The 22314-nt window shown below is 48.8% G+C and overlaps 1 protein-coding gene and 1 pseudogene across 9 annotated transcripts in view; both read left to right on the plus strand.

Moving 5' to 3' along the window:
- Tdrd9 (tudor domain containing 9) overlaps nucleotides 1–22314 on the plus strand; it is a 115429-nt gene that overhangs the window by 26993 nt on the left and 66122 nt on the right. For 8 of the 9 annotated variants that reach the window (XR_010052076.1, XM_017594515.3, XM_017594516.3 and 5 more), the window contains exons 3-8: nucleotides 3612–3709; nucleotides 7149–7370; nucleotides 7849–7971; nucleotides 10281–10361; nucleotides 11327–11491; nucleotides 16955–17058. Coding sequence is in view for 8 of the 9 variants with exons in the window: in XM_017594515.3 (XP_017450004.1) it covers nucleotides 3612–3709; nucleotides 7149–7370; nucleotides 7849–7971; nucleotides 10281–10361; nucleotides 11327–11491; nucleotides 16955–17058 (793 nt within the window). In the remaining variant the exon portion in view is untranslated. Of the gene's footprint in view, nucleotides 1–3611; nucleotides 3710–7148; nucleotides 7371–7848; nucleotides 7972–10280; nucleotides 10362–11326; nucleotides 11492–16954; nucleotides 17059–22314 lie in introns of those variants that run through there. The other variant, XM_039113387.1, reaches the window with a different exon arrangement.
- Nucleotides 4592–5556, plus strand: Fbl-ps3 (fibrillarin, pseudogene 3; annotated as a pseudogene).

A 22314-nucleotide genomic window follows, 5' to 3' on the forward strand; every position in this document is an offset into this window, starting at 1 on the left:
AGGAACTCCCCTGTGTGGATGTTCCAGTGTGCAAATGCCTACATGATAACACAGCTATTTCTAGCTTGGTGTCTGTTTACAATGAAATCATGAGTTCACTTTGATACTTCTGTTTCCAGACCAAATACTATGTTACATTCAGTTACTGCACAATAGAGTAATAGAATACTGTTATAAAATATTACTGAGTTTGGGGTGGCATTGATGTTATTTCACTTGTAGGTATTCAAGGATGTGTTTCTGTGTAGAAAATGTAAGGATATGTATCAAATTCCATATACTACATTAGACTAATTTTTCATATTTAAAAGTAACTGATTTCCTAGAGATGGAAACTGAGTAGGTAGGTGGTGTCTTCACAACAGGGCAGTCCTGCCTTCAGCTGTGGCCTCTCATGGCCTTTGCTTTTACCTGGCTGTGTTCAGTTGTCCTGGAAGCTGTCGTCAGGCAGTCAGCAGAAGCTGCAGCGAGCTCTTCTTAGGAGTGGGGAGGTATTTTAAAAGTATTTTATTTTAATTGTGTGTATCTGTCTGTTGTGAATGTGTGTGTGTGTTGTGTGTCTGTGTTTGTTGTGTGAGTGTGTGTGAGTGTGTGTCTGTTGTGTGAGTGTCTACACTTGAGTGCTGGTGTTCATAGAGACCAGAAGTATTGAATCCTAGAGCAGGGTCTGGGGAGCTGTGAACCACCTGATAGTGGGAACTGAGTGGGAACAAGAGCTGTGTGTGCTGAGCCGCCTCTCTGGGGTGTGGGGACATTTTTACTTTTTTTTTTTTTTTCCAGAGCTGAGGACCGAACCCAGGGCCTTGCGCTTGCTAGGCGAGCGCTCTACCACCCAACCTGTGTGGGGACATTTTTAATGGTTGTTTCATCCCCTCTAAGCTTTTCTTCTGATCCTGTAAGAGAAAAAAGCCTTTGTGCAGTGCTGAGGAGAGAAACAGGTCGCCTCTTTCAAGCTGCGCTCAGTTTGAATATAGAACTTCACTCCACCCTTGGGGAAAGCAATACATAATTTTTTTTGAAGATTAAGTTTTGTATTTAAGATATAAGTCCAGTATTTTAGTTTAGTTTTTTAAATATGGATAGATCTAGATTGTGTTGTTTTGGTTTTGGAGACTGTCTGGTCACGTAACTGGCTAGGCTAGCTTGCACTCACAGTGACCCGCCTGTCCACCTCCCGAGAGCTGGGATTAAAGGCATGGTAGTGCCTCTGTCCTAGCTGGATGGGCAGTGTCTAGGTTCTAAGGCAAACTCTATGCTCTTGGGGCAGCCAGGTGACAGGCTTTAGCTGTGGAAGTCCGTTACATCCGGTGACCTCTGAACTTGTGTCAGATTTTAGCTTGCTTGATGATTTGAGACAGGAAGCAGTGTCTGTGGCTCCTGCTCCCTCGGTTTCTAGGAGTTTTTCAGTGTCTGGATAACAAAGAAAGTGGGAATGGAGAACGGTGTGCTCTGAGGTTGCAGTGTTTTATTTTCATCTCCTAGACTTCCGTTTGTCACATGTCATCTGTTGGCTTGCCTTAAATTATTGTTGATGCTTTTTCTTTCTGTTCTGTTTATACAAATCCATCAGCCACACAGCTGTGAGCATTTCTGCTCCCTGCTTTTCTGTCCACCCCGGGGCAGTGTCAGTGAAGACAAGGCTTGTTCTGGGTTGGGTCTGCTTTAGCCAGTGACCTAAAACTGTCAGGTGATATCTTGTGCTGCGTGGAGAAAGGCTATGGTTTAGACACTGTGCCAAGGGCTTTTGGGTTTTTCTTTCTTGTAAATGTTCTGTTTTTAAGTAGCAACCTTCAAAATGGATGTAGTCAAGTTCTGTCACATCCGTGTTATCAGAGCAGCAAGGTTCCTTTAGCAACATTGTGAACTAGGCTCAAGGTTTCTTAACAGAAATATAGACCTGCTCCCTTTCCTGCTGTCCTGAGAGTCCTCGCTCTCCGACCTTGGACGCTTGTCCTTCAGACACTCTTCCTTGGCTGCTCGCTTGCTCCTCTGCCCTCACTGTGTCTGCCCGCACAGCTGTGGTGGCTTCTTCCTTTCCTGACCACAGGAAAGCTTCAAAGCTTGGGGACATAGGTGTCATGGTTTCCAGCTCAGGTTCTTCCAGAACCTCACTGCCTGGTCTGTGAGGATGACAGGATTCCGTTGTCTTCATTTTTTTTTTTTTTTTTGGTATGGTTTAACGTTTAGAAAAAAAAAGAAACGTGAGGGCAAAGCAGTGTTGGCGCAGTGTGTGGACATGTGTGTGTTCATAAGCAGTGTTGGCGGTGTGTGGACGTGCGTGCGTTCATGCCTGTGATCCCAGTATTCAGGAGATGGATGCAGGAGAATGGTTCAAGGTCATCTTTAGCTACACAGAGAGTTCACGGCCAGTTTGGGCTGCACGAGGTCCAGTCTCAAAAATACAAACAAACACATCATACCTACCCCGAACCGACCAACCAAAGGACTGAAATAACAACAAACAAACCCACATCATACACATCATACCTACCCCGAACCAACCGACCAAACGACTGAAATAACAACAAACAAACCCACATCATACACATCATACCTACCCCGAACCAACCGACCAACCGACTGAAATAACAAACAAACAAAAAACCCCAACCTGGCCCATACCAGAGAAGCTGGGGTTGGGGGAGAGTGTGTGGGAGGACCGAGGTTTGATCTCTAATGTCACGCCCCAAAATTTAAATGTGTGAGTGTGTGCATATATAAAAAACTGTGGGGTTGGGGATTTAGCTCAGTGGTAGAGCACTTGCCTAGCAAGTGCAAGGCCCTGGGTTCAGTCCCCAGCTCCGAAAAAAAGAACCAAAAAAAAAAAAAAAACTGTGTGCAATGTCCTGAGTTTGATTCCCAGCACCACAAAATTAAGAAAAGTAACACTTTAGTCACACACTGTTAGACTAATTGTGAAAGAAAGCTTAAGCACATGTTTTTAGGGTGAGAATGGGAAGCTGATGTAGGTACAGGAAAGGATGAGAAAGAGAGGGACCATGGAGGCAGAGGCGTTGAGCATCATGTTTATCTGCAAAGGTGGCATGCAGGAGCTCCAGAGTTTTGGTTTTTGCCACGTGGTGACCTGAGGCAGTTCAGAATTGAAGGCTGGCCAGAGCGGTGCAGCGCTTTACAAGGAAGTGTTAAATAGGATCAGACAGACAGCAAAGCAAATACAGTTAGCACAGCAAACAAACCTGTTTCACCACACCCATGGCTGTAAGTTGTGTTTACCTGTCACCATTATCAATTAGCAAGGGATGTACACTCACCACCTGTATACACCACCGGAATCCCACATTACTGAGCCGCTGTTGAAACAATCAGGTGCTGAATACTGTGTGTGTCAGGTCTGTTGACCTAGGAGGCAGTGCCGGCCAACAGTATTGATGGCTGGGATGGAAGGCCATCTTGCTTGCTTGGCTACATCATTAATAGTGGACCCACCAGGGGGGAAGGACTGTCAGCCGTACAGAATGTTTAGCACAGGTGTAGGGGTGTGTCTCTCTGTCTGTGTGTGTACACGTGACAAGACATAGACACAGATTAGATAGGTCTTTGGCTTGTTTACTTATTTTTCACCTACAAAATAACTTTTTGTCTGACTGCAGGTCTGAGGTCACCATTGGCTAAGATAAGTAATGTGGCATGCATCCCAGAGACAACTTACAAATATCCTGATTTGCCTATAAATCGGTGTAAAGAAGAGGTAAAATTTTCCTACTATAATTTTGCCATTGAGTAAAGCATGACAGTATTGGTAACGAGGGGATTAATGTGCACACGCCAGAAGACGAGCCAGCATTGCCCGTAACACAAAGCACCTCCAAGGAGCCTGGGCTAACCCTGTGTGTGCCTTGCTCAGACGCACCACAGGCTTCTGCACCTGTAATCCGTCACACTGGAAACCAACAGTAGTAGCTCTCCTTTCCTGTCTGGTGCAGCGCTTGTGTAAGGAGCACACAGCCAGGTGTAGCTGTGGAGAAGGAGGGGGCTGGGTGGCTGCTGCTCGCTTCCTGCCTGATGGCTGACTTATAAGCATGCACATACCCTCTCATGACCTGTGTCAAGCCGCCTGGAGGAGCAGGACGGTTAGATGGTTGACAGTTATATGTTGTTAAGCATGGTTAAAAGTAAGTAAATTTAAACCATTGCTTATTGTAGTGTAAAAAGAGTTGTAGATAAAATAGGAAGTGTTCCAGATTTCATTTTTATTTGCTGCAGATTAAATCATGCTTTTATGGAGTAGATATACTTTATTTATCATAGATTTTGAAATCCACATTCATTTGTGTTTGCTGACTACTGCTGATTGTCAGAAGAGTGACTAGGATTTTATAATGCTGCACACACACTGTAAGGGACGGTGTACCGCACACACACTGTGAGGGATAGTCGCTACTTACTCAGAATTCATCTGACAGACTTGAAATGAAAGTCTGAAGTCATGTGACTATACTGACAGGCTTTTTAGTAGAAATGTGTTCAGTCTCCTTATAAAATAATAGACTTAGGTCCACGTGTGAAAGCCTGAGACTTGTGGAGTCTGGGACGCCGCAGGTTGCCTGAGTCACGCCACCAGAATGCAGTAATGAAGCCAGGTTTCAGCCCTGTGGGGACAGCTTTGGTGGCAGAGGTGGCTTTGGTGACAGAAGTGGTAGAGGAGGAGGCCGAGGAGGGAGAGAAGGTTTTGGCGGTGGACAAGGAAGCTTTGGCGATGGAGATCGAGGTCGAGGTGGAGGAGGTGGTGGCTTCAGGGGATGAGGAAGTGGAGGTGGACAAGGTGGAGGCTTCCAGTCTGGGGGCAGCTGGGGTCAAGGTGGTTGCCCGGCAGGCAAGACAGTACCAAGCTTGGAACCCCTTCTGCTCCAGGCTGGCTACAGCAATCATGGCTGGCGTAGACCAGATCCACATCAAGCCGAGGGCCAAGGTGCTCTCTACCTTGGGGCAGCCACAGGCACCACCGTCTCCACATCTCTGACACTGTCGGCTGGGAAGGTCTGGTCTATGCAGTTGAGTTCTCCCACCGCTCTGGCTGTGACCTCATCAACTTGGCCAAGAAGAGGACCAACATTATTCCTGTAATCGAAGATGCTCGGCACCCACACAAATACTGCATGCTTATTGCGATGGTGGCCAAGCCAGACCAAACCCGAATTGTGGCCCTGAATGCCCACACCTTCCTGCGGAATGGAGGACACTTTGTGATTTCCATTAAGGCCAACTGCATTGACTCCTTGGCCTCAGCAGAAGCTGTGTCTGCATCTGAAGTGAAAACCATGCAGCCAGAGAACGTGGAGCCCCAGGAGCAGTTGACGCTAGAGCCCCGTGAACGAGACCACACTGTGGTTAGGTGTACAGGCCACCTCCCAAGGCAAAGAACTGAAACTCGGCTGTCTGGATTGAAGAAATGTGTGTTGTTGCTACTGTTGCACGTGTGGCTTTTGACTTTTTGCAGGGAATTCTTTGTTTTTCTATTAAAAGACTCATCTGTCAAAAAAAATAGAACCATAGAAATCAAGTTGGAGAGTTTCTTTCTTTTTCTAAAGAAGAAATTGAGACATGGAGTCCTGGTGGCTTTGGCCTGGTTTCCATAGCTGTCAACAGTTATACACAGGGTGTGCTGGTGTGCTGGTGTGGTGGTGTGCTGGTGTGCTGGTGTGCTGGCGTGCTGGTGTGGTGGCGTGGTGGCGTGGTGGCGTGGTGGCGTGGTGGCGTGGTGGTGTGGTGGCGTGGTGGTGTGGTGGCATGGTGGCGTGGTGGCGTGCTGGTGTGGTGGCGTGGTGGTGTGCTGGCGTGGTGGTGTGCTGGTGTGGTGGTGTGGTGGCGTGGTGGTGTGGTGGTGTGGTGGCGTGGTGGTGTGCTGGTGTGCTGGTGTGGTGGTGTGGTGGCGTGGTGGCGTGGTGGTGTGGTGGCGTGCTGGCGTGGTGGTGTGCTGGTGTGGTGGTGTGGTGGCGTGGTGGTGTGGTGGTGTGGTGGCGTGGTGGTGTGCTGGTGTGCTGGTGTGCTGGTGTGCTGGTGTGGTGGCGTGGTGGCGTGGTGGTGTGGTGGCGTGCTGGCGTGGTGGTGTGCTGGTGTGCTGGTGTGCTGGTGTGGTGGTGTGGTGGCGTGGTGGTGTGCTGGCGTGGTGGTGTGCTGGTGTGCTGGTGTGGTGGTGTGGTGGCGTGGTGGTGTGGTAGTGTGCTGGTGTGGTGGTGTGCTGGTGTGGTGGTGTGCTGGCGTGGTGGTGTGCTGGCGTGGTGGTGTGCTGGTGTGGTGGCATGGTGGTGTGCTGGCGTGGTGGTGTGCTGGCGTGGTGGCGTGGTGGCGTGGTGGTGTGCTGGCGTGGTGGTGTGCTGGTGTGGTGGTGTGCTGGTGTGGTGGCATGGTGGTGTGCTGGCGTGGTGGCGTGGTGGCGTGGTGGCGTGCTGGCGTGGTGGCGTGGTGGCGTGGTGGCGTGGTGGCGTGGTGGCGTGGTGGCGTGCTGGCGTGGTGGCGTGCTGGCGTGGTGGTGTGCTGGCGTGGTGGTGTGCTGGCGTGGTGGTGTGCTGGCGTGGTGGCGTGCTGGCGTGGTGGCGTGGTGGCGTGGTGGCGTGCTGGCGTGGTGGTGTGCTGGCGTGCTGGCGTGGTGGCGTGCTGGCGTGGTGGTGTGCTGGCGTGGTGGTGTGGTGGCGTGGTGGTGTGCTGGTGTGGTGGTGTGCTGGTGTGGTGGCATGGTGGTGTGCTGGTGTGGTGGCATGGTGGCGTGGTGGCGTGGTGGCGTGCTGGCGTGGTGGCGTGCTGGCGTGGTGGCGTGCTGGCGTGGTGGCGTGCTGGCGTGGTGGTGTGCTGGCGTGGTGGTGTGCTGGCGTGGTGGTGTGCTGGCGTGGTGGTGTGCTGGCGTGGTGGCGTGCTGGCGTGGTGGCGTGGTGGTGTGGTGGCACCCATTGTAATTCCGGGTCTTGGGAGGCAGAAGGGTCACACAGCTACATCATGTGACCTGGTTTCATAAACCAGCCATCCAGTTGACACCCCAGTTATCGCTGTAGAGCTGATCTTTTTTGTGGTGTTAAGGTGGTGGACTACTCCTTTTAGGGCGAGCCGGGCTGAGAGTCTTCTCAAGACGGATAGTGCTTTACCTTGTTGTCTAATCCGCGCCGATGGTGAAATGCAGATTTTTTAAATTTCAGGTTATTTCCTTGATAGAAAGCAATTCTGTGGTGATCATACACGGTGCCACAGGGAGCGGCAAGAGCACACAGCTTCCACAGTACGTCCTGGACCACTACACACAGCGCTCTGCCTTCTGCAACATCGTAGTCACCCAGCCACGGAAAATAGGGGCCAGCAGCATTGCCAGGTGGATCAGTAAGGAGCGCTCCTGGACTCTGGGTGGCTTGGTAGGCTATCAGGTGAGACACACAGAGAAAGTGAACGTCCTCTTCTTGTTAATCTTTTACTCTATGTAAGTTGATGTCAGTGTATAACTATTTTCTACTGGGAATTAAACACCAGAACTATGCTAATTAAAAAGTATTAAAAGTAAAATTCTTGAAAAGAATTCTAAATCCCTCCTGTAGTTGAATAGGAGAGAAGGGCGAGTTCTCAGACCAGTGCTTTTTATTATTTGGTTTTTATTTAGACCCTTGTAACATATAAGCTCTTGTCACATAAAAATACCGCAGACAGCCTCATTGCATAAGCTAATCCTTGCCCAGAATGGAAGGAAGAAAGAGTGCATTGGAGAACCTGACTTTTCATTGGCCCCTAGGTATCTTCTGAAATACAGTAACTTATTTTGTTCCTACCTTAGGGACATTTATTTGGGTAGCTCAGTGGGAGCCAATGAAACCTGTACTTTTCCTTCCCTCTCTTTTCCTTCAACTTCAGGTAGGGCTGGAGAAAACAGCAACAGAAGACACTCGGCTGATTTACATGACCACTGGAGTCCTGCTTCAGAAGATCGTTAGTGCCAAGAGCTTGATGGAGTTCACGCACGTCTTCATTGATGAGGTGAGCGCACTGCTGCCTGGGCACGACCTGATTTCCAGGCGCTGTAGGCTGCTGGCCTGTGTCCTCGCAACAAGGTCCGTTCTGGTCTTTGTATACCTGTGAGGGTGAGTGATCTGTTTTGTTCTTTGTTTCTCAAAATGCAGGTGGGATGTTGATGACCAGGAAAGGGTGTAGAGCAGAGAGCCATGGGCAGGTTGCAGCCGCAGATCAGACCTGGCACAGGCTTTCTGTGAGGCTTCACTAGAGCACTCTCCCTCACTTGTGACCTTGTGGTTTGATTGCCTCTGGCCTGCACCTCAGCAGGGTACAGTAGTTGCAGGGGATGCTCACCAGCCTGGTGGAGAGCTATCCGTGGCACATGTGGAGGCCACTGACTGCCTACCCAGTCAAGGATGGCAGTAGCTTGAAAACCATGGGCTGCGGCTGTAGTTTAGTCTCAGAGCGCTGGCCTAGCATGTGAGAGGCTCTGAGTTAAACCCCAGCACTGCAGGGAAAGCGTAAATAAAGGTAAGACATGCTACTCTTCTCTGAAAAGGGCCTTCTGGATTCTGCTCTGTGTCTGTGAGGCACGAGACATCAGGGACAGAAGCAGAACTAGCTACAGTGTGAAGCTTTGTCATTTTTGAGATTTAGTGGCTGTTTCCCTCCATTTCAGGGAGCGTCTGGATATAGTCCTGCTGTCCCAGTGTGCTGTCACGTGTCCTAACCTAACTGGGCTTCCTTTGAAACAGGTGCTGCCCCCACTACTTTACGTGGGACAGACAGGATGGTATGGATGGAGCAGTTATGGATCCCTGGGTGGCTCAGTCCGGAGCTGCATTTGAATGGACTGGGAGGCAGCTGCCACCCCATGTGTGCTCCTTGGTGACCCTGTTGAAGTTCTGCCTGCTTGCCCTAGGCTCTGAGCTAGCTTGCTTTGGTTCACCAGCTTCTGACTGGCCAGCCTCTTATCTATTCTGTGAGCCTCAGTCCTTTGCAGGCATACAGTTTTTTTGAAACCTACTTTTAATAAGGGTTCAACTTCTCCTGTAGCCCACCACCAAGGAGAGGCAGTGGAAGAGAAAAGTTCTCAGGGTGTGGGGGAAGTGGACCTGTTAGCAATAGTTCTTTGGGGGTAAACTCGATCTTCTTTGGCAGTCATTCAGTCCCATAGCAAACACCAAACACAGCTCAGTGGCTGCAGCTCAGTCCTCTAGGCAGGCAGACAGTAGGCAGGAACCAGCAACTGTAGTTCAATCCTGAAGAAACTAGGCTTGCCAGCCAGCCTGAGGTGAGGCTGCAGAAGCGGCAACTACCACAGGAACCTTGAGGGCAGTTCTTGGGTGAGCTTCTCTCAGTATCGGAATCATCACAAGTTGAGCTCAACATTGCTATGTAAGATGAACCAATACATGCCTGTTAGTTAAGAATAGTGAGCAGAGCCAACCTGGCCAGGGGTCAGTGCTCCTCTCCCACTGTCAGTGGGATCACATTTATACCCTTCTTCAAGCCTCCTTTCACATGCCTGCTATATCCGATCCTTTCACCTATGTGCCCCAGCACCATTATCTGACATAACTGACTTTCCAAGGAACTAGAACTTTCCACTTCAGTTCTTTCTGTCATGCAGCGTGACTTGCAGTTCCACCAGCAGTGTTGGGCTGGTTCATCTTCAGCCCCACACTTGCTGGAATGACAAACCACCAGAGAGGCGTCAGCAGCAACTGGGCAGCAGTGTTGCTGTTATGCGGGCGGGTGTCAGGGAACCGAGCATTGCTCTGCCCTAATGCCAGGGGGTCCCAAAGAGAAACATTGAGGGTGACAGTGACCCACGTGCTATCCTCTGGCTTGTGGGCAGATGCTATTTTCGTACTCTTAGGCTGGAGTCCCTGAAGACCTGTACTGAGCTGAGAAACCTAGTTTAGTTGAACGTCTGGGGCGTGAAGGTCCTCTTTACCTCTCATCAGGTGACACGTGCCTCTTTCTGTAAAACTCCTCCCATTCCATGTGTGTGGTGTGCCTGTGGATATGCATGTTTCAGTGTGTGTTGGCACATGTATGTGTAGGTGCACGTGCATATACATGCTCATACATATGGAAGGTCAAGGTTGATATCTGGAAGCCTCTTTGGTCCCCTTTTTCACCTTACTTGTTGAGATGAGTCTTTGAATCAAGCCAGAGCTCGCCTAGATGACTAGCAGCTTCCTCTGAGGGTCTTCTGACTCCACCATCTGGTGCTGGAATTATGTATGTACACGGATTGCTTGTACAGTCTTGCCTGCCCTGACGTGCATTCTTGATGTCATGGAGGATGCCCTCTTTTTCTGTAGGTGCACGAACGAACTGAAGAGATGGATTTCCTGCTCTTGGTAGTCCGTAAACTCCTGAGGACAAACTCACGTTTTGTGAAGGTAAATTTTTAGATTTCATTCTGTTTCTTCCCTTTTAACAGTTGGATATTGTCCTGGTTGGGTTTTGTTAATGTGGTACAAACCTAGATATATCTGGCAAAGTGACTTTTAACTGAGAAAATGCCTTTATAAGATTGGCCTTGCCCAGTGGTAGTGGCATACTCTTAATCCCAGCACTTGGGAGGTAGAAGCAGGTGGATCTCTGTGAGTTCAAGACCAGCCTGGTCTACAGTGAGAGTTCCAGGACAGTCGTGGGTGTACGAAGAACCGCACTCCCCACAAAGAGAAAGATTTGCCTGTAGGCAAGGCCGTGGGGCGTGATTTCTGTGGAAGTACCCCGTCTACTGTGGGGGCGTCATTTCTGAGTAATTGTTTTTGAGTGATACAAGAAGCAGGCTGAGTAAACCGTGGGGAACAAGTCAGAAATCAGCATTTTCCCATGGTCTCTGTGTCAGTGTCTACAACCAGGTCTCTTCCTTGAGCTCCTGCCCTGACTTCCCTCGGTGATAGTTCTGACCTAAGAGTTGTAAGATGAAATAAACCCTTTCCTTCCAAGTCGCTATTGGTCATGGTGTTCACCACAGCAGCAGAAACCCTGCCTAAGACAGACAGAGTCTCCTGGACTCCGTTGTCAGGTGTCCTACTCCAGGTCCTGCCTGGTGGGAGGCCCAGGACTTCTTTATACTGTTTTAATTTAGATGATACCCAAGGAAAAAAATCAAGATAGTCTAAAACTCAATGGGGGCCGGCCCTTACTAAAGAGAAATGGAGGAGGAGTGGATGGGGAGGGGCAGAGAGGAATTGTGGGAGAGGGGCCGTGAGGAGAAACGGGATGTGTGGTCAGGATGTAACAAAATAGTAAATCAAAAGGCCTCAGTAGATCGTACATGATGGGAGGGTGCAGCAGGTGGGCCAGAGCTCTGAGGTGGTTGGCACTGCTCACAGCTGGGCTCTCTTTCCTGCAGGTGATCCTCATGTCTGCCACCATCAACTGCAAGCAGTTTGCAGACTACTTTGCTGTTCCTGTTCAGAACAAGATGAACCCTGCATATGTGTTTGAGGTGGAAGGCAAGCCCCACACTATCGAACAGTATTACCTTAATGATTTGGGGCACATTTATCACAGTGGGGTATGTTGAGATACATTGCTTCTTTTATAGTGAATGGACTTTGGTTTCTGGCAAGTTGAATTCCCCAGGTATAGTTGGGAAGCTCTTTTAGAACCTGTTAGCAGACACATGGGAGCAAGGGGGGAGGAAAAGACTGGGCTTTTGTTACAGCTGTGATCTGGCAAATACCCACACCATCCGACCCCATAGAAACCCTTGAGACGAGCGTCATGCCTCGCTCATGCTGAAAACCAAGGCCTCGGGTCTCAGTCCCTGTGAAACTGTGGGTTCACTGAAGGATGGGTGATTGCATTTGAGACAGAACTCTGATTAGGTGTACATTTTCTAGTGATAATGAAGACTGGGGACATATGTAGACTTGGAAGTCTCGGAAGTCTAACCCTGAAGTATGATGCACTTCCTGTCCCATCCTCTGGGTCTGTGTTCACTGAGAAAGTGCTTCTGTAGCCACATGAGGCCCTGAGTTGCACCACAGCTCAGGAACAAAAGCGAGAATGAGTGAAAACTTGCCTTAGTCCTCTCCTCTTCTGGTCTCTACCTGTCAGGCCTTCCTGCCCTTCCCATGGTACACTGCTCTCTTGCTCAGCTCTGGGTTCTGCCAGGCAGATGTGGGAGCTTTCCGTTGCAGGGAGGGTGGGCTCTCTGCACACAGTGCTTGCCCAGCTCTCCACATGTATGCATGCTGTTCCTCCATGGAGGGGCTAGAGAGAGTGCTGCAGTGACCAGCTCTGCTGCATGCTTCTGTGCCCACCAGATTGCATGTCTTGTAGAACACCACATCTCAGCCGCAGCAATGCTGTGTGACGGGGATAGAAACATTACAAGATGTTTCTTCTTGTCCTTGTCTCTCCATTATCACAATCAACAATGTCCTAGACAGTGCCACATGTTGACACTTCTATGTGGACCATGCCTTCCTGGAACCTCTGAGCCTGGAAAGAGATTGCTGGGACAGAGAATACATGTGCTTGCAATTAACAAAGGGAGCCCAGTTGATCAGAATAGGGGCTGAGTTTCTGTTGAAGATATTCGTAGTGTTGACAAGTGGGCTCTGCTACCGTGAGGGCTGCTTAGGTTCACCTGGCCTCACCATCACACAGTTCTTTGTGGATGCATTGAAAGAAGGGTAAGGCCAGCTGTGGGCATCCGTCCTGTGAGGGCCCCTGGTTGGCCTGGGAGCCAGGGCCCTTTGGGTGAAGGTGTGTTCTGTTCCCTTCTGAAGGCACCTAGGTGTTCTATTGCTCGTCACATGACCTATCTTTGGTGTCTAGAAGGCACATAGTAAATATCAAACACGACTGTACAGCCCTAACTGCATACGGGTTTTTGTGTGGGCACTGGGGGAGGGTGCTGGGGATGGAACTTAGGCCCTTGTATAGCTAAGCCATGCTCTCATTCCCAGAGCCCATCAATTCTGTCAGTGATGAAGGTGGCGTTTATAATGTTCAACTCTCTGCACCCAAATCTGGTAGGGGAGAGAGCTGGGCTCTCAGAAGTGCGGACAATCTTGAGAGCTCAGAGGAGACAACTACTTCTGACCCAAGAGCAACCTGACTAGTGCCCTCTGTGCCCTCTGGGCACAGGGACCTAGGAGCAGTCAGGGGTAGTACCCTTCAGCTTCTGCCTGCCCCGAGAGCCAAAAGCTAGTCGCCAGGAGCACCTACACACCTGATAGCAGAGGTAAGACCAACTCTTCTGCTCCAAGAGACCTGCCTGGAGGCTTCAGGTCACACAAACCCAGGAGCAGCTCTCTGTTCCCAGATCCAGCTGAAAGAAAAGAGGTCTACAGGAGTGCTGACACACAGGCTTACAGGAGGGTCAAGCCACTGTCAAAGACTGCAAGACCAGCAAACACCAAAGATAACCAAATGGCAAGAGGCAAGTATAGGAACCTAAGCAACAGAAACCAAGACTACTTGGCATCATCAGAGCCCAGTTCTCCCACCAAAGCAAATGCTGGATATCCAAACACACTGGAAAAGCAAGATTTGGGTTTAAAATCACATCTCATGATGATGATCAAGGACTTTAGAAAGGACATAAATAACTCCCTTAAAAAATACAGGACAACACAGGTAAATAAGTAAAAGCCCTTAAAGAGGAAACCCAAAAATAACCCCTTAAATAATTATAGAAAAATACAATGAAACAGGTGAAGGAATTGAACAAAAACCATACAGGATTTAAAAATGGAAATAGAAACAATAAAGAAATCACAAAGGGAGACAACCCTGGAGATAGAAAACTTAGGAAAGAGATCAGGAGTCTTGGATGCAAAGCATCCCCAACAGAATACAAGAGATAGAAGAGAGAATCTCAGGGGCAGAAGATACCATAGAAAACATCAACACAATCATCACAGATAATGTAAAATGCAAAAAGCTCCTTACCCAAAACATCCAGGAAATCCAGGACACAATGAGAAGAGCAAACCTAAAGAAAATAGGTATAGAAGAGAATGAAGACCCCCACCTTACAGGACCAGTAAATATCTTCAACAAAATTATAGAAGAAAACTTCCCTGACCTAAAGAAAGAGATGCCCATAAACATACAAGAAGCCTACAGAACTCCAAATAGATTGGACCAGAAAAGAAATTCCTCTCATCACATAATAATCAAAACACCAAATGCACAGAACAAAGAATATTAAAAGCAGTAAGGGGAAAAAGGTCAAGTAACATTTGTAATGTTCAACATGAAGAGACAGTGTTTTCAAGTCCAATCTCATCATTGTTCCTCCTGTTAGTGCCATCTTAAGCTCCCAGCATGCCTTTCTGCCTGCCTGCCTCTCTCTCTCTCTCTCTCTCTCTCTCTCTCTCTCTCTCTCTCTCTCTCTTTCTCTCTCTCTCTGTGCTTGACCACAGCTTGTCTGGATTTCTCTGTACAGCCCTGGCTGTCCTAGACCTCTCTCCATAGACCAGGCTGGCCATGAACTCACAGAGATCCACCTGCCTCTAGCTCCCCAGTGCTGGGATTAAAGGTGTGTGCCAACACTGCCTGATGCTCATCTTTCCTTGTTCATGTATGGACACAGTTGGGTTTCTTTCCCCTTCAGAAACATCCTCCTCAGTCCCAGGTTTCCCTGCAGCCCCTCCCAGCCTCTGCCTTGGGTCAGGGTGGGGATGTGATCTCTGCTTCTCCAGTTCCCAGTTTTCTCTTCTCCCGTGTGACTCCACTGACCCCACTTAGCCCAGCCTGTGTTTCCCATGCTCCTCTGCTCCTGTCACCACGTAGCAAGGTCAGCCTTAAGCTAACGTGGCTTCTCAGGGAACTGACACTGTCAGCCAGTCACTGTCTTTAGTCCCCAATGGTCTCCTGGTTTTTCTGATACCAACCTTAGGTGTTCCTTTCAAGGTCCTGTGGAGAACCTCCTTAAGCCTTTGTGTTAACTTGTTTTCTCTTTCAAGAATTCCCTTAGCAAAGGTCTCCCAGTGCAGTGTACACTCTGGTGGAATTGTGCAGAGACTGTTCATGATGCATAAGCCAGGCTCAGAGTACATCGTCCCACCCGTGTGGCGTCCCACCCTCTGTGCAGTGTCGCACCCTGTGCGATGTCCCACCCCGTGTGGCGTCCCGCCCCCTGTGCGGTGTCCCGCTCTCTGTGCGGTGTCCTACCCTATTGTAGATTGTGTTGCTGCATTTCTTCTGAGGCAGAATCTCATGTAGCCAGGCTAGCCTCAGTCTTGCTGTATAGGCAAGGTTGACCTAGAACCCCTGCTCCTCCTGCCTCTACTGTCCCAAATGCTGGTACTCGTGTGTGCCACTGTGCCCAGTGCACATCAGTTTTCACGCACTCCCTTTAGGTCTTTAGTCCCCTTAACCCAGATACCCATCTGTCCTGCCACCATTTGGTTCCCACTCTTGGAGGTGTACCCAATCTCTTGATGCATGTATTTTCCCAAGAACTCATTCCTTGTTTTTTGGAACTCCCTGGCCAGACTGGACATGTCATTTTGGGGGCAGGTGTAGGAATCGGAGCTTCCTTCTTGGGCATGATTATGGCAGAAGGACTGTTGCAGGCGACTGGTGCTTCCTTCACACCACGCTCTGTGGCAGTGAGCTTGTGCAATCGCTTGGCTCAGAATATAGGAGATGTGGGCCTCTCCCGTCCCTCTAGTCCCAACAGACATCAGTTCACAACCAATCACGCCCTGTTGTCAGAGTTTGTTAGAAGTATACCTAGGACCCCAGTGACCCGAGGCTCAGGTGCTAAAGCATTCCTCTCATTACGTGAGAACCTGAGTTTACTCCACAGGCACGGTAGTTTACTGTCGTACTTGTCAACACTGGGGAGCTGGAGACAGCCAGCTCCCTAGAGATTCTTGGCCAAACACCAACCAGCAGCAGTTCAGAGGGCTTGGGTTCTAGAACTCAGCAGTTCCTGTGGCTCAGCCACATGCTTCCCCTGCGTGGCTTGTCTACAGCAACTTGTGGGTGGTTTGTTGGGGTTTGTGGAGTACATATCTTTTCTTCATTTCTATTTTTGAGTAATGCATTACAGAATATCAGTCACTGTTAGGATAGAGGAGGGGATTACAGTATATCAGGGATGACTGGATTAGACATGCTTTGTCTAATAGAAGTAAGGTTGCCATAGCCATACTAGAGTCGTAGTATTGCTGGGAATGTTATTTGGATACCAGCTGACGTAATTTACTCTAAGTAGTAGCTGGAAGATTATCTCCATATATAACTAACTTCTGACCCCTGAAGACCCCTTTCTGCACGTCTGTGACAATGTGATGTGTGCTGTCTCGTAGGTTATGTCAATCTAGTCATTAAACAACATGCTTTCCTTCTCCTGGTGGGAAACACAGAAAGGCTTTAACTGGAGTCTGTAAGAACTGTGTTGTAGGGGTTGGGAAATACTGTGTAGCTGTGGTCTCACCTCCTTCAGAGCCTTGTGCATAGACGGCCTGCTGGCCCGACTGCGTGAGGTTGGTGCCCAGTGTCGTTTAGAGGACCCCAAGGGAAATTCTAAGCCACTAGGCCAATTTGGGTTTGTTTAATGTTCAAAGTAGTCTAGCAGTTTTCTAAGCCTTGGCAGACAGCTGCCATGTCACGTGGTCTTCTTAGGGCCCACTGGGAGACATGGAACTGCCCTTTGCTGGTAGCTCCTGTGTGTAGGTGTTGGGATGGCGGTGCTCTTAGGGGCAGGGATTTGATACCCTGGAAGGGCTCTGAGTAGGGAATAGGAAGTGACTCCTGAGTTCCCTACGCCCCTGATGCAGTTTAATGGTAAAAGTCGTCTCTGCTTGAGCTCTCGGGCTCCATCGGTATTGCTGTTGACTTCAGCCTCGTGCACCCCCGGGTCCCGGGCAGTGACCCCTTGCCCCCAAGTGCTCAAGGGTGGCTATGAGTGGAATCGTTAGTACTCATCATCACTTCACTTAGGTCTCATAGGCTCAAGGCGAGCTGCACTTTTCTCTATGTAGTTGCCCCGTTCGTCTTGTTTTTTCAGCTCCCCCCCTACCGTCTGGAGGAGCCAGTGATAACGAAGGACGTCTATGAAGTTGCCGTCTCCCTCATCCAGATGTTCGATGACCTGGACATGAAGGAGAGTGGGTAAGAGTCCCTCCAGCTACAACTCTGTGTGTGTAACTCGAGGCACTGGGCACTTGGTGGAGATGACATAGTGTTTTTACAGTGTAAGGTAATAGCTGTAGACACTGGGGCTTGAGCAGGTCCTCCCGCCTTCCGGTGCTGGGATTTCAGGTGTGTGTGTTCTGCCTGCCACACGTGGCTGTGGACGGACACCTTTGCCCCAGTCAAAGCCCTGCTGAGTGCAGCATGAAGACTGCTGTTTGCTTTAAGCATTGAGCCAGAGTGGAGTGAGCCGGGCGTAGGAGTCGCACAGCTCCCTCTGCTTGCCTTTGTTTCTTTGTTTCAGGTTTATTTTTGACAACCCATAGGCAATTCAGATGTTTGTTCTGTTAGCTTTTTTTTTTTTTTTTTTTTTGAGTTTTTGAGTTTTTCCTTTTAGGATAGTTTAGGTTCTAAGTGCTGGTCTGCATCTCATAAGGGGCATTTGTGATTTTAGAAACAGAGGATGGTAATGTGCATTCCCCTCCCCTAGTAACCAAGCTAGGTGGCTGGGGTGACATGTTTCCTGTAGCCCTTGGGATGCCCCTGAGTTAATCCTTGTCAAATCTGAACTTCTTACCTTGGATGACATCATTCTTTCCAAACTCTGCCCTCTAAGACTGTGGGTAAATGTTCTCAGCTTTTATTTGGGTAAAAAGTTATTTTATTTGTTTCATCCTTTGTTTAAAAATAATCTAATCAACAGATAAAAACTTTTGTTGGGGAGGTGGCTCAGTTGGTAAAGTGCTTGGTTTGCAGGACTTGAGTTTGATCCCCAGACACTACAGGGAAGAAAGACAGGCATGATGGTGTGCGCTTGCCGTCCACTGGGAAGAGGCGGGCGGGCGGGCGGGCGGGCCTGAGGTCAGGCAGGACAGAGAGAGGCCCCATCTCAGAAGACAGTGGACAGAACTCTTGAGGCTGAAACCCAGCGTTGCTGCTCACACCTTCCTGTCTCACCTCCTCGCATGCTCCCTCCCTCCTCTCCCTCCCTCTGTCCCTCCCTCTGCGCCTCCCTCCCACATTTCCTTCCTTCTTCCCTTCTTCCTGTCTCCTTCCTCTTCCTTTCCCCTCCTCTCTCCCTACTCCTGCATGCACACATTCCCCCACACATGTACACACACACACATGCATACATTAAACCTCGTGTCTTTACTGTATATAGCATGACTTGAAGTGTGCAGGCATCGGATGGACTCAGTAGTTGGTGCTCCAGGCACTGGCTCTCACCCTCATGTGCGTACACTGTTGGTGGCTGCAGGCTGGCCTTTTCTCACCTGAAGTGCTTGACCAGGATGCTTTGTACATTGAAGTGTTCTCACAGACTTCAATGGCTGAATCCATAAACACCCCAAACTCAAAAAACATTTTGCATCTCAAAGTTAGGTGTCAGACATTGGCGTTGTTCAGATTTTGGATTTTCAGCACAGGAGTACGCAGCTTGTGTGAGGTCTAGGTTCTTAGTTGCTCCCTGCACTTTACTTTTCTAACTCTGTACACAGTGTTTGTGTGCTAAGCATGTAGCAAAATGCATCTTTTTATTTTTTTAGCACTCTTTCTAAATGTGCTGCCATTTTCCCCTAACCTTCTAGCTTGTGTTACCATAGTGATAAAGCTCCTTTTTAATTAATTTTTGTTTATATGAGTATACCATAGCTGTCTTCAGACACACCAGAAGAAGTCATCGGATCCCATCACAGATGGTTGTGAGCCACCATGTGGTTGCTGGGATTTGAACTCAGGACCTCTGAGAGAGTAGTCAGTGCTCTCAAATGCTGAGCCATCTCTCCAGCCCCTTAATTTTTTTAAATTAATTTTGATAAAGCTCCTTTTTATCTCATTGCTCCCCTCAGGTAAATGTATCTTTTTGCTCTGGCTGACTCTTAGATGTAGGTTTTGTCTTTGATAACCTACAGCCTCAGACCTGGGAGAAGGTGTGGGTTTCTTTGGTTCCTGTGCTTGTGATTGAGTGGGCTCGGTGAGTCTCAACACAAGTGTTAAATGATGCCCAACAGCCTTTCTTCCTACACATGGCTGCTTGTCTGGGTCCTTAGTATATGTGCATGTTCTCAGTTTTCTTTGTTCTGTATACCCTAAGATTGTTCCACAAGGAAGAACTCCTCTTCATGCTCATTAAGTACTTTACCCATCAAGCCATCTCCTTGGCTCCGACTTTTTTTTGTTTGTTTGTTCTTTTTTTTTTTTTTTTTTTTGGAGCTGGGGACCGAACCCAGGGCCTTGTGCTTCCTAGGCAAGCACTCTACCACTGAGCTAAATCCCCAACCCCCCCTTTTTTTTAAAAGATTTATTTATTTTATTTATAGATGGTTGCAAGCCACCATGTGGTTGCTGGGATTTGAACTCAGGACCTCTGGAAGAGCAGTCAGTGCTCTTAACCACTGAGCCATCTCTCCAGCCCTGGCTCCGACCTTTTTTTTTTTTTTTGGTTCTTTTTTTTTTTTTCCGGAGCTGGGGACCGAACCCAGGGCCTTGTGCTTCCTAGGCAAGCGCTCTACCACTGAGCTAAATCCCCAACCCCTGGCTCCGACTTTTTAATTATTGAATAGTATTCCGTTGTCTCCACTGACCAGGGTTTATCTGTTTACCTACTCCCTGACATCCGGATTGTCTCTAAGTCTCAAACTATGAATAGAGCTGCTAGAAACACTTGCGTGCTGGCTTTATGTAGACCTGGCATCCAGTTCACTGGACAAGTTCTAAGGGGCACAGGTGCTGGCGTCCATGTGGAGAGCACTTGGTTTTTGAAGGAACCATTAGCCCACCATGCACTGTGGCTGAGCACTTGGCTTGGATGGATGCTTCGCCAGCTCTCTGTGTGTGGTCTGGGTTTTGCTCTCAGAGTGGGTGTGGTGCTATCTCACTGCTGCTTCCACAGAGGCTCGTCATGTCTTTGCCCGTTTTTCAATCCAGTTCTCTGTTGTTTTTGTTTGTTTGAGACAAGGTATCACTAAATAGTACTGGTTGACCTGGACCTTGCTCTGTAGACCAGGGTGGCCTAGAACTCACAGATCTGCCTCCGGAGTGCTGGGATGGAGAGTATGAGCCACCATACCTGGCCTTGTTGTCTTCAATCTTAGTTTAAGTATTCTGGATGTATTTGAATAACAGTTCTTTCTGTCAGAAGAACTCTTTGCAATGTCTTTTCATTTATGAGGCTTGTTGTCTTATTAAAGGATTGATGGATTTTTGTTAATTTCAGTCAATTTTTTTGTGCCCCAGTTGTCCTAAATATAGTGAGTTGGAACCTTCTTGGGATGTCTGTTAGGTCCTTGGGCTGGACCCACCTATCCTTGGGCACTTGTTTCTGGCCATTCACCAGTTTTAACCATGCTCCATAGTAGGAACCACGCGCTCTTCCAGGGAGTCCAGCTCTGCAGGGAGTCATGTGAACCTGCCTGTAACTTCGTTAGTGGTTTGTCACCATGCGTAGGCATGTCCACTGGTTGTAGCTGGAAGTGAGTGAATGAGTAATGTGTGCCTTTGTACATGTGTGTGCATGTACGTGTGTGCATGAGTGTGTGTGTGGGGCGTGGCTGGAGGACAACCCTGGGGATCATCCTGAGGATTGCAGTCCAGCTCCTTTGAGACAAGGTTTCTCATTGGCCTGAAGCTCACACCAGTTAGGTCAGACTACTTGGCAGTCAAGCCCGAGGCGTCTTTTTCTCTCCCTCCTCAGAACTGGAATCACAGTCATACGTACCCAACAAGGTTCTGAGGACTGAACGAGTGAGGCAAGTGAGCATCATGGCCACGGATGTGTTCCCAGCCACCATTACTCATATTAATAAAGATTATTACTGTGTGTGTGTGTGTGTGTGTGTGTGTGTGTGTGCGCGTGTGCGCACACGCACACACACAAGTGGCAGTCAGAGGACACATGTGTGGAGTCATTTCTCTGCTTTCACATTTATGTGTGTTCAGGGATGAACTCAGGCTTTCAGGCCAGCATGTCCACCCACAGAGACAGCTCACTGGCCCAAGTCCTTAGTTTTGAAATGAGATTTTTTTTATGTCCTTAGATTGATTTTGAACTGGGCTCAACCAGTGTCCTACCTCACCCTCCCAGATACTTGATACTACAGGTGTGCAGCGCCATGCTAGGCTTGGAGATTTTTTATTTACTATTTATTTTTAAATATATTTCTTTTATGTGTGTATGTGCATGTGTGTGTATTTTGTGTGTGTGTGTGTATGTATGTTGTGTGCATGCATACATGAGTGCATGTGGAGCCAGAGGACAACTTTGTATTTTATTGGGAACATCTCCACCTCCTTTGTAGACCGGTTCTCACTGGCCTAGGGCTCACAACAGTGCGAGCCTTGCTGGTCAGTGAGTCCTGGGTCCGTCTGTCTGCCTCTGCCCACAGTGCTGGGATTGTAAGCACATGTTGTCACCACACCTTGCATGTTTCTGTGAGGGCTAGAGACTAACTCAGGTCTCATGATTGGGAGGCAGGGGCTTTTCCAACTAAGCTCCTCACTAGCTCCTTGTGAATATCATTTAAAACCAGTCCCTAGGGATTGGGGATTTAGCTCAGTGGTAGAGCGCTTGCCTAGGAAAAAAACAGTCCCTATGTAGTGCAGGCTGAACCTGTACAGGCTAGTCTTGAACGCCATACATTTTCTTACAGTCACTTTTGTGATCGAATCTCCATAAATTTTGGATAAACACTGCTTTTTTCAAAAATCATTGTTTATTTTTAGCTTTTAATAATTCATTTTTTAATTCATTTTACATCCCGATACAGCCCCACTTCAGTTCTACCCTTACAAGTCTCTCTCCCAATTGCTCCCTCTCCTCAGAGAAGGGGAAGCCCCCCCTTGCCTGGGTATCACCCCACCCTGGGACATCTTAATCTCAGCAGCACTGGGCCCTTCCTCCCCCTCTGAGGCTCAAGCCAGGCAGCCCAGGTAGGGGAAAGGATCCAAGGCAGGGAACAGAGACCCAGACAGCATCTGATCCGTTTGTTAGGGGACTCATATGAAGCTCCACACTTGCACAGATGTGTAGGGGCTTAGGACCAGCCCTGAATGCTCCCTCTTTGGTGGTTCAGTCTCTGTGAGCCCCCATGGGCTCAGGGTAGTTGACTCTGTAGGTCTCTTGTGGTGTCCTCGCTCTGTCCAGTTTCCTCAGTCCTATCCCTCAGTCTTCCACAAGATTCCCCGAGCTCTGCCTCCTGTTTGGCGGTGGTCTCTGCGTCTGCTGCTGGATGAAGG

The sequence above is a fragment of the Rattus norvegicus genome, chromosome 6, assembly GCF_036323735.1.
Source record: "Rattus norvegicus strain BN/NHsdMcwi chromosome 6, GRCr8, whole genome shotgun sequence".
Lineage (NCBI taxonomy): Eukaryota > Metazoa > Chordata > Mammalia > Rodentia > Muridae > Rattus > Rattus norvegicus.